Source organism: Mytilus galloprovincialis, chromosome 9 (assembly GCF_965363235.1).
Source record: "Mytilus galloprovincialis chromosome 9, xbMytGall1.hap1.1, whole genome shotgun sequence".
Classification (NCBI taxonomy): domain Eukaryota; kingdom Metazoa; phylum Mollusca; class Bivalvia; order Mytilida; family Mytilidae; genus Mytilus; species Mytilus galloprovincialis.
In genome coordinates, this window is record NC_134846.1 from 61,604,608 (window position 1) to 61,616,783 (window position 12,176).

The following is a 12,176-nucleotide window of genomic DNA, read 5'->3' on the forward strand; positions in this document are numbered from 1 at the left end:
ATATACAAACAGCAGAGACAGTACACCGTTTACGGCCGGGTCGGTAAAAGGTGAAAGTTTGGCTAGTTTGTGTAATCTTCAATCATTTAGGTAAATATTTAGCCATATTAATATTCATATTACAACTCGAGTAGTTAATGGGTGAAGTATAAACTTGTCACAGCAATTAATCCACTACTTGTCACTTATGGACCGAATTAGGTTTGGGTAGAAATTCCGTAATACACCACTCGTCTCTTTATCGATATCTCATAATATAACGAGTTTTGAATATTAAAATGTTGCTACAATGTGATCAATTTCGTTGACGTTGCACGCTACCAGTGGCTACTTATGATTTTGATCCGATTTCATTCCTCCCTCTTTAAACCAAATACTGTCTCCATTATAAAGTACTCTACTAATCACTGTCTGATCAGTCTAGGAGATTACAAGACTTCAAGAAACAGGTAATGAATCTTATTAACACTTTTTATAATTAAATTATTTTCCATATATATTTTTATTTTTATTATTTCCTTTGAAAAACACTTTTTATAATTCTATATATTTTTTTTTATTTTCCTTTGAAAACGTTTGAATGTATACTTGTGCAAAAATTGTGCATGTAATTCATGCATTGTGAATTGTGATAAGAAAAAAGTACAATTTATCTTCAAAATTTCTGCTAGACTTATTTTTTTATTAATTTATGGTTTTAAATATATTTTCGATATAATAATTAAGCCCACAATCTTTTTTTACTTTTGACCATTTATAATAAAAATAAAAACTTATTATCTAAACAATGAATGTTTGTTTATTCATATGAGGAGCTATTGGTTTGAAACAATGTAGTCGAATTACTTTTTCATTCCGCATTTGTTATTACTCTTGGTCTTTTATCAAAGAATGTTCTCGAATATTTTTTTTTGTTGTTTTCGCGGTCTCTTCGATTTCTAATCTGAAAAGTTCCTTTGCTAGTTGGTGCTAAATTCATAGTTAATAATAGTGCATTTTATTAAAGAAAGGTACTTCTGACCTATCATCCATGTCCAATGTATCTCACTCTTGATTTTTCAAAATGTTCATACCCAGCCATTCAAAGGTGTTATTTTTAAGATTTAAGTCATTATAACCTTCCTAATATAAAAAAAAATTGTATGATTGCCAATAAGACAATTCTCTATCAGACCAAATGACGAAGAAGTTACCAACTATATGTCAGCATACGGCCTTCAACACTGAACACATTCATTTCCATAGAAAGCTTTTAAATACCCGGACATGGCAATTCAAGTAGGAAAAAAAATTATATAAATATGCTTTATATTAAGTTTAAAAATTATTTTCTGTTTAAAGAGAATATTTATAATTCCTTTGCTAAATTCATAGCGAAAAAACAGCCTTATTTTCAATTAACATTAATTTGAAGAGAAAATAAATTGTTCGTCATACAACATTAGATTAATTTGTTCATTTATTTTCTATTGAAGTATTGAAAAAAAATATTCATATAAGCATTAGTCCTAAAAAATAGGTTTGTCCATGTCCGTTATTGTAAAGTTCTTGTTGGTCTAGGCTAATATTTATTTTAGCTTTTATGAATCTGAACACCACAAACCTCTATATAATATATATAATAATTACAGAAAAAAATGATTTAAAAAAACACAATCATCTAATTACATATAACTTTGAATTGTATCTGTATTTACACTTGTACCAATATTTGCATTCAAAAACTCATTCAAACTATGATCATGAAGTTTTCAACAAAATCATTTTCGAGACGAGACAAAAAGAGGAATCAAAGGAATCACAAGAACTCTACAATATAGGTCCACTTTTGAAATGTGATTTTAAAAAAAAGTTGCTTTTAGCTGACATTTTGTTACATTTCATCTTTTAATTATACAAGTCAGATTTAAATCGTACAACTATTCATTGAAATTTGCTGGTATGGTGTTCTTTTCTCCAACGAATAAAAGTGAATAACCACCAATTAGTAGTAAAGTTCATGTTGGAGGATTTTTTTTATAGCAGCCCCTAGAATGACATGGAAAACATCGTTGTCGACTGATTGTACACACCTCATATTAATTCATTGAAACATATTTGAAATAATCATGTTCATGGCAACTCACTTTGTTAAAAAAATATCTGTAATTCGAATTTTCTCCCCAAACGAGACGTTTACAAAATGTGCTTTGATTATTACAGATATTTCCTTACCACATATATTTCTTTTTAAATTTTCATATTGCAAAGGCAGAACGCTTAACTGCAATCACAATTTAAAACTTGTTTATTTCGTGTTTGTTTTTTGTATTTTCTCGATGATGAAAAACCAAAAAGGATATATTTTGATCTACCTAACTCAATCAATTTTCGAAAATGCGGTTTATAATGCTCTCAACCATACATGTATTTCATTTCGTCTTCACACTATTTTCTGTCGTACAACAATTTCAGTTTAGGAAAAAAACAACACTTGCATGTTATTGACATGGTATTGAAAAACATCCAACACGGATTCTGTTTCGAGCAGCTGGGCAGTTTTACCCGCTATGCTCTTTTAATATATAATACCATTGAATTTGGAAATTGAAAGAAAAATCACATTCTAAAGAATAAAACATATACTAAAATATCACTCGGATGATTTCATTTAAAAGGTACATATTAAATATTTCACAAATACCAAACGAAAGGACATCTATAAAGGCCAACACACCTTTTATTATGGACATTTTCATGTGCCAGTGCCCTTCTGAGTTAACTATTTGAAACATCATTCCAGTCAGCTAAGAGGTATTTTTGAAAAAAAATAATTCTGTTTTGTCATTATGTTTGTGTATGTGTTGCTTTGTTTGAATGTAATATATTGTACCTTGTTTTGTGGAGAGGGCTTACATAGGATATGCCTGTTGCCCAATCCTATTCAATGTATTTGAATAAAATATTGTTTAAACTAAGAAATAGCAGTTTTTAATCATACGAAATTAATTTGATAAAAAAAATACAGCAGAATGGCCAGATCCTCAGTTTCTGTCGTCTGTTATTGCATAAGCCACTATGTCATGTATGTCGTATACCTATGCGACTTTTTGTTATTCAACGTATCAAAAGAATGCATAACTATCACCAAACACCCCTTCATTAATCAAGTCAATATCATACAAAGTTCAGTAGGAAAAGGGAGGGCCATTTTTAACTCGAAGGATTCAGCGCCCTCTATCGGTCAGTGTCCTCTCGAAGGAGCGATCGAATACAGAAGGTCATGTGGATCCTTATTATCCAATTAGAGAAGCTTGTTCTTTACCGATATAAAACAAATATTTTTAGATTTATATCGATATATGATTGACTTTGAGAGAGTTAAATTGAAAACTAAAATTATAACGTCATTAACAAAGCGAACAAGTTTGAGAGATGTGATTAAGCTTGATAAACTCCTTGTAAAATGGTTATAACTAGACTATTTTCACTCAAACCCTATGTCTAGCGATTGATATCAAACTTCAAATGGAATTATTCTTCATCTGTATATTTTAATTTTGTTGATAACAATTTTCTTGCCATGCATATAATATTACTGTATGCAAACTCATGGGATGCAAATAGAGCATAATACTAAATTTTTCATGTTTCGAGGTATAGAGGAAAATTATTTTTTTCTAACGGTTCAATTATATATACATGAATGGACACGTGGTGATAACTGTAGTATCACGTGACTGCTTTTTGCGGGTTAATTTCTCAACTAGACACTTAAAACTGGTAAAGTTGTATTAAAATACACGTTACAGGTATATTTTTACCAGTATACATTACGCTTGAATCATAAAAGTGTTTTGTTTAAAAAAAAATTGAAAGTCATGTATCAGGTGAGGATTATAGGGGATGTTACATTTATGGACCTACATATATTGTTAACGCATACACTTTTTACAAGCTCCATCTCTCCTAACGTTGCCTTCTTAGTAACACAGCCCCCTTTTTATGTCAATATTCTTGATCTGCTTATTTATATCTTATGCTAATGAGAATCATGTGTAGCCATTATAAAGTTCTTGATTTAATATATATTTAGTATCATGTATGTATTAGTATACTCCAGCTAGGACAACAATGATAAATTTAGAATTTGGTTTAATTTTCTGTATCTTTGGCATTGCCCAGATGAGAAGCTAGACCTAGGGTTTACTTTTGTGGATTTTTGTACGAAAAGTGATTCTCCGACCCCCATGCTTCACGCTTGACGTTGGATAAGCCAACCAACCATTTTATGAATTCTGTCATCATCGACCGTGTCTTTTTATCGTAAAATTTTCAATTATAAAAATCGCTGTTATTCTTAGAAGTTACCTGTTAGTTATGTACAATAATAAAAACAGATTAACGGAATATATTAAAAGATGTAGCAAAATTAAACAAATTCTAATTCTTACAAAATCGAAGACATAAAAAATGAAAATACATGTATGTTGACATCGTGTTTTTTTTTATATTTTGGGTTCCAATTGGGTAACGGACTGCAGTCTTGTTTAAGTTCGTCTATATATATATCTATTTTCTAGTTTTACAAAACGCGTATTATCCCTTTCATGAATGTGACCTGCCGAATAAGACTATTTACAAGATTTTTTTCACATAAGAAACACGACGGGTGTCACATTTGGAGCAGGATCTGCTTACCCTTCAGGAGTACCTGAGATCACCCCTAGTTTTTGGTGGGGTTCGTGTTGCTTATTCTTTAGTTTTCTATGTTGTGTCATGTCAACTATTGTTTGTCTGTTTGTCCTTTTCATTTTTAGCAATGGCGTTGTCAGTTTATTTTCGATTTATGAGTTTGACTGTCCCTCTTGTATCTTTAGTCCCTCTTTAAGGTTCATAATTCGCGGTGTATATATGTACATATTTTTTTTATGGACTTCTGTTTAATTTTCATTCCAATATCAGTATTTAAAATTATGTGTTTAAATGACGTCTTAATCCTTTTGGTTTTTATTTTAAATTTGGTACCACATACTTGTGGGTTTTAACTATTAAATTACATCAAAAGATTTGATAATTAATCACCTGACATCGGTCTAGAAGCCTATTATCGGTAAAGTACTATTTTATTTGATCGAAGTAAATACTATTAAGGAACCCTATACCCTCACTTTGTACAATAGCAGAGCAAACAGACAACAGAAAATTAATCCTATCACAATATAGATATTTACACCTTCTTTAAACAGATTAAGTTGGGAAACACTCTTAAATATGGTTAAGTGCCACCATCTTTAGATCTAAAACACGGGATGAGCATATCTAGGGAATTAAACAGTAACTTGAGAAGATAGAATCCTGTTATTTGCCACTTATTTCACTTAAAGCTTGATTACTACAAACAAAGTAATATTTGATTAGTACCAATTATGTCTTTTTGGTCGCATAATTTTGTTTGTTTAAGAAGTATTCTCGTCAAATATCAACATATAATTGTTTTACACCTCACACGCTGTCGTTCAAAGCCCTATTTACTGTTAGATGTGCAAATTAATATTTTAAAAATATATATTTTACGGATATCTGCTCAGGCAGAGGATAAATACATAAGCGACATAACGTATAATTATTTAAAGAATGTAATCTCGCAATGTGCAGTTTATAAGTTGTGAGTATTATTATTATGACTATTACAATTCATTGATATGTGCGCGTAATGTAATCGATGTTGAACACCTCTAGTCGGTATATATTGATTTTTGTGAGTTTCAATATGCTTTTGATTTTTAGGCTTTCCAAACCTTCAATTTGTGTTCGTTCTTACTTTCTCAAAATTTTCATTTAAAAACCTAATTATTTGTATTTATTTATTTTTTTTTTTTGGGGGGGGGGGGGGGGGGTGGAGGAGGCGGGTTGTCACGACATTCTTGAAAATTATATTTCTTAAAAAGTCTTTTACATAGTACTACATTATTGTAGATGTTTAGGTTTGCATCGCTTAAAGTGTTATTATAATTTCAGCGAAGCAGGAGGTGAGTTCGATAAGCTGGCATCTCCTCTCTTCTCTCTTTATTTTATAAAATTTCCCCTTTAATAGTCAGGAGGTACGATACGTCATGCGGATATCAGGTATATTGGTTATATTAAAATAAGAAAGTGTTGGCTTCTCGGAAGTACACATCCTTAAACTCCCTAAATATTTATTTTAAATCTATCGTTGTAGATCATGCAACGATTTGGTGACTTGACGCAGCATGCCTCTACATTTATCAGGATGCCACACGGAACTTATCCACCACACCCATTCTTCCCTGCTCCAATACCAAACCTTTCTCCACAGTATCCTCACTCATTTCCGACGATGTCTATAGCTGAAAGATTAGCGGGTAATGTACAACATTTTACTTTTAAAAGAAAATATATGGTTGAATCTATTTTTGAAAGTTTGCTTGTTCGTAGATCTTTCAAATTACACAAATATAATATTATATTATAGTAGCAGCATACGACTAGGGATGTAGTGTAGTAAAAAGGAGAAAAGACGACAGCAAAAGTCGAAGACAATTTAAATTGGATTACCCTTTTTTTCAAATTTCACATAAAAATAGTTTTCATCTAGTGTTAAATTTTAAACAAAATAACATGATTAATACTTTTAAAACACTAAAAAAAATTTAGCGAATAACAAAAAAACTATCCCCCCTTTTTAGCTCACCTGGCCCGAAGGGTCAAGTGAGCTTTTCCCATCACTTGGCGTCCGGCGTCCGTCGTCGTCCGTCGTCGTCCTGCATTAACTTTTACAAAAATCTTCTCCTCTGAAACTACTCGGCCAAATTAAACCAAACTTGGCCACAATAATTATTGGGGTATCTAGTTTAAAAATTGTGTCCGATGACACGGCCAACCAACCAAAATGGCCGCCATGGCTAAAAATAGAACATAGGGGTAAAATGCAGTTTTTGGCTTATAAATCAAAAACCAAAGCATTTAGAGCAAATCTGATATGGGGTTAAAATTGTTTATCAGGTCAAGATCTATCTGCCCTGAAATTTTCAGATGAATCGGATAACTCGTTGTTTGGTTCCTGCCCCTGAATTGGTAATTTTAAGGAAATTTTACTGTTTTTGGTTATTATCTTGAAAATTATTATAGATAGAAATAAACTGTAAACAGCAATAATGTTCAACAAAGTAAGATTTACAAATAAGTCAACATGACTGAAATGGTCAGTTGACCCATATAGGAGTTATTCCCCTTTATAGTCAATTTTTAACCATTTTTCGTAAATCTTAGTAATCTTTTACAAAAATCTTCTCCTCTGAAACTAGTGGGCCAAATAAAATCAAACTTATCCACAATCATCTTTGGGGTATCTAGTTTAAAAATTGTGTCCCGTGACCCGGCCAACCAACCAAGATGGCCGCCATGATGGCTAAAAATAGAACATAGGGGTAAAATGCAGTTTTGGGCTTATAACTTAAAAACCAAAGCATTTAGAGCAAATCTGACAGTGGGAGAAATTGTTTATCAAGTCCAGATCTATCTGCTCTAAAATTTTCAGATGAATTGGACAACTAGTTGTTAGGTTGCTGCCCCTGAATTGGTAATTTTAAGGAAATTTTGCTGTTTTTGGTTATTATCTTGAATACTATTATAGATAGAGATAACCTGTAAACAGCAATAATGTTCAGAAAAGTAAGATTTACAAATAAGTCAACATGACTGAAATGGTCAATTGACCCCCTAAGGAGTTATTGTCCTTTATAGTCAATTTTTAAAAATTTTCATAAAATTTGTAAATTTTTACTAACATTTTCCACTGAAACTACTTGGCCAAGTTCATTATAGATAGAGATAATTGTAAGCAGCAAGAATGTTCAGTAAAGTAAGACTTACAAACACATCACCATCACCAAAACACAATTTTGTCATGAATCTATCTGCGTCCTTTGTTTAATATTCACATATACCAAGGTGAGCGACACAGGCTCTTTAGAGCCTTTAGTTTAAAAAGTAAAACGGTTGCTTCCTTTTAATAATGTATGGGTCTTCAGGTAAAAAAATGCCAACTACATTTGTTTACATTGTTATATGTATTCTTTGCAGCTGATCTATTATTTGAGGCTAGATTTGGTCAGCATAGAAAACAAAGACGAAGCCGAACAGCTTTTACAAACCATCAGTTAGCAACTTTGGAAAAAACTTTTTCGAAAACACACTATCCTGACGTTGTTATGAGAGAAAGATTAGCTATGATGACAAATCTACCGGAAGCTAGAATTCAGGTGAGTGCATGTATGAATATTGTTTTAATCTGTCAACTCATTGTGCTAAAACAAACACAGCTGCTGTTCAGAGTTCGCCGTTATTGTAGGCGTGTCATTTAATTTGTCTTTTTGTACTTCAATTTCGTCTTGCTGTTATTGATAATTTTACAAAACGTCTTTTAAGATTAAATTACTGTTAAACAAGTACACACAGCACTGTACATATTTATATTGATGTTTGGCCATCATTGAATAACAATCCTGTAACTTTAAAATTATTTATAGGAGTAGCTGAAGAACGCCTCCGTTTGCGGGAGTTTCTAGTTGCATTGAAGACCCATTGGCGGCCTTCGGCTATTGTCTGCTCTTTGGTCGGGTTGTTGACTCTTTGACATATTCCTTATTTCCATTCTCAATTTCATTCAATACTGTTGTCTAGTTGTTATGCATTACATGTTGTAATTTCTCATTAAATTGAATATTATCAGGTCAAATCAATTTCTGTAAAATTGTCTTAATATCTCATAGGTATGGTTCAAAAATCGCAGAGCTAAATATAGGAAGAAACAGAAAGGTCGTAGTACTGATAACCCTGGTGAAAATGACAAAGAGAAAGTGAAAAGTGACAATTTCAACGATGATAAACCAACAGAGGAACAAATTATTGACGTTGTAGAGGAAGATTTTCTCAGTTCTGAATCTCCAAAAATAGAATCTCAAACACCGGAAGAAAAACAGGAAGGTAAATATGTTTCTTTATACATGTTATATATGAAAATAATACTAACAATAAACACTGGACTTCATACATAACCTAGTGAAAACATGGAAATAGTATACTGTTTAAAAAAAAATTGACGAGATTCTAGGTATTGCCAGTTTTATAATTTTCCTTTGCATGTTACAATATGCAAATCTGAATTAACAAAAAACAAATTGATGATTTCAGCTTCTTAATTTGATTAGAATATCCTGTAATTAATGTAATTAAACAGAAATTTTACGTTGTAAAAACAAAATTGAGATAAAATTCTGCATCCCTTGACTATTAAATATATATAAATATTAAGTAGTATCGTAAAGGAACTACATTTTTTGTAAAGACACGTTTATGTTGCTCTTATAAAATTTACAAGACAAACTGCATGTACCCAACAATTTTTTTTATCTTCTTTGCGATATTTTCCAGCGCGTTTCCACCAATCTTGAAATTCAATGTTTTGAAATAAAAAAAAAATCATGATTGAAAAAACGTTGAATGTGTGCACATTTTAGTATGTATAACTTCCGTGTTTCGGTCAATGCTTTTTCGTCCAAATATAATGAAAAAAAAAATAAAGCATTCACCTCTTCTTTTTTATTTTTATGCTGCAACCATTAAATTACATGTTTTGGCAAATTTTTCGTTTGTTTTCTATACATTGTTGTGAATTTTTAATGAGACTTCGCGATTGCAGTCAGCCAAATATAAGTACAGATTCTTGTGAAGCATAAATTTACGTCACCACATTGATCCACATTCTGTATGTGCCTGTCCAAGGCAAGGAGCCTATAATTCCGTGGTTGTTGTTGGTTCGTGTCTATAATATTTGTTCTCATACACCTTTTTGTTATAAAAGAGTCCGTTATTTTTTTCAAACGAAATGTTTCGTAGTTTTCATGTCGGGAGCCGACTATTCGGTATGGGAATTTCTCATTGTTTAAGATCGTACAGTTTTGCATAATTGATTTTATCCCCGTTATTTGAACTTTAGTGGAAATTTGTCTCATTGTTAATCCTCCTCCATATCCTTATTTCTATATGTAATGTAATTTAGCAATTATAAATGATACATGCTTAAATATTCTATATTAAAACAAATTATTTTTCTGAAACTATTTTAAGAGACTAGTTTCGACAAGAAGAAAAACAAGAAATTGTTTTATTCATTATTGATTGATGACATCGAAATCATATTAATTTGCATATAGGCTATTTTTTACCTGATTAAATCAAATATGTAATAAAAAATATACCTTCATGTGCTACTTTTTGAGTAAAATAAGGTCGAAATTTTGTATATTTGCTCAAAATTCAGATTTGTGTCCGTATTTTCTTTTTCGAAAGAAAGACACAACTTTTTTGTTTTAAAAGATAAACACAAAATGGTTTTTGTTAAATAATCGGTAATCTCTGTATTTTATAAGTATCATTAAAAATTATGCAATTTTTATTCCGAAATAACTCTATATTTATCAAATGTTCATGAATAGAGGAAAAAACGTCCTTTTTTGCTGCATGTTTATCAAAATTTAAAAAATTGCGCTATTTACAGTTTGATAAAATTTGGGTCACATAATCTCCTTGCAAAATGAAACAAATTGCTGTTTTAAAAAATAGGGGTCCATGCACTCGTTTTCAAATTAAATCAGTTTGAATGATAAAAATCAGTCGAAAAATGCATCTTTTCCCGATATGTCAGAGTTTGACGTCGCGAAAATAACATTTTACGTTAGCAACGTCATTACCTTCCCTGTAACTGTATCGTATGCCCTTAACGTCAGTGCCGCTTATCGTGGATATTTTCACACACTAAAGCCCGAAGTCTATGCATTTGTAGGAAGATTGATAGTTATAAAAATTGTGCAACAGCAACTGAAATTTTTTATTTGATTTCATTAGTATTTTTATGATTTTTTATGGAAAAAAAAACACGATAGATGTGAACTGACGACATTTTTTTCTCGTTTAAAAGACATTTCTTTTCATTAGGTATTAACCTTAAAGCAGATGTTTTGAGTGACACCAGCAAAGATTGTGATATTGAATTAGCAGGAAGTAGAGGTAATAAAAATACATAATTTGACGGATAGATATGATAACTATACGAATGAAGAAAACTAGTTCCGGTGAAACAGGTCTTTGTTGTTTTTATTTCCGGTGGCAGGCTTATGTGAATCATGTAAAACACAACGGATTTATATAAACGTCCCGGGTTTTCTGCACCTACGTGTGTTATTTAAAGATGTATGTATAATATCGTATATTAATAAACGATACTGATTTATTTGCATATGCTTATTGCGCTATACCAAATTAAAATGCATTTTCACATACAATCGTTTATTCATATGGCTATATATATGAATGATAACCATATTTATGTTTGTTAAAGAAAACATACAAATAAGTAAAGCTAAATGTTCCTCCAAAGAATATTTGCACTAAAGTAAAACAACGCAGTGATTTGTTTTTTTGTTATTTTACAGAGAAAGTAGAAGAAAATAATGGTCAGCTGCAGTTACCTCCCTTTTCTGTGTTTAACTGGAACAATCACCTTCTTAATAACACATTGTATCACAAACAACTAGAACTACAACGTTCTGTAACATACAGTTCAGCATTTCCTTTGGCACCAATGATGACTCCTCATTACCCATATCATCTAGGACCTCATTTAGCGACGTCTACATATTTACCATTATCACAGACTGATAGTTTTAGAACTTCGCATGCTAGCACACATACTAGAGAAATGGCTGGAGACTTTAGGATTTCAGACAGAATTTGACAAGTCCACACATGTTGAAGGAGTTTCGACTAATGGAAAATATTTCCTGTTAAAATATAGATCGTAGATAAAGTTCACCATTCTTGTAATATAAAACTTAAATAATTTTATCTTATTCTTGTTAAACACAAACATGTTTCAAAAAATATGTTGTCGAGCATTTATGAAATTTAGTGATATGGCATAAAGTCCGTCTTACTCTTTCATATACATAATATAAGGTAACGAAGAAACTGGTTTGTATTTGACTTGGCCATTCTCCTTCTCTTTGCACTTCAAGTTGGGATTAAAAACAAAAATTCTTATACAACTAGACTCAAGCTGGCAGCCACTTTTCTTCCAGTTATATAACAGTTTCTATATTGAAAAATGTAGTGAA

The 12,176-nt window shown here is 31.3% G+C and overlaps 1 protein-coding gene across 2 annotated transcripts; it reads left to right on the top strand.

The window, feature by feature from the left end:
- The first annotated feature begins 293 nt into the window (after window positions 1-293).
- Window positions 294-11,907, top strand: LOC143045531 (uncharacterized). 2 transcript variants are annotated; one of them, XM_076218110.1, is made up of 6 exons: window positions 294-449; window positions 6,203-6,365; window positions 8,086-8,264; window positions 8,775-8,988; window positions 10,999-11,070; window positions 11,496-11,907. In XM_076218110.1, the coding sequence occupies exons 2-6, from the start codon at window positions 6,206-6,208 to the stop codon at window positions 11,795-11,797; spliced, it is 927 nt and encodes a 308-aa protein (XP_076074225.1). In that variant the 5' UTR covers window positions 294-449; window positions 6,203-6,205; the 3' UTR covers window positions 11,798-11,907. The 2 variants fall into 2 exon arrangements, with proteins under 2 accessions (XP_076074225.1, XP_076074226.1); XM_076218111.1 differs by lacking the exon at window positions 294-449 and adding an exon at window positions 5,538-5,647.
- Window positions 11,908-12,176: the final 269 nt, after the last annotated feature.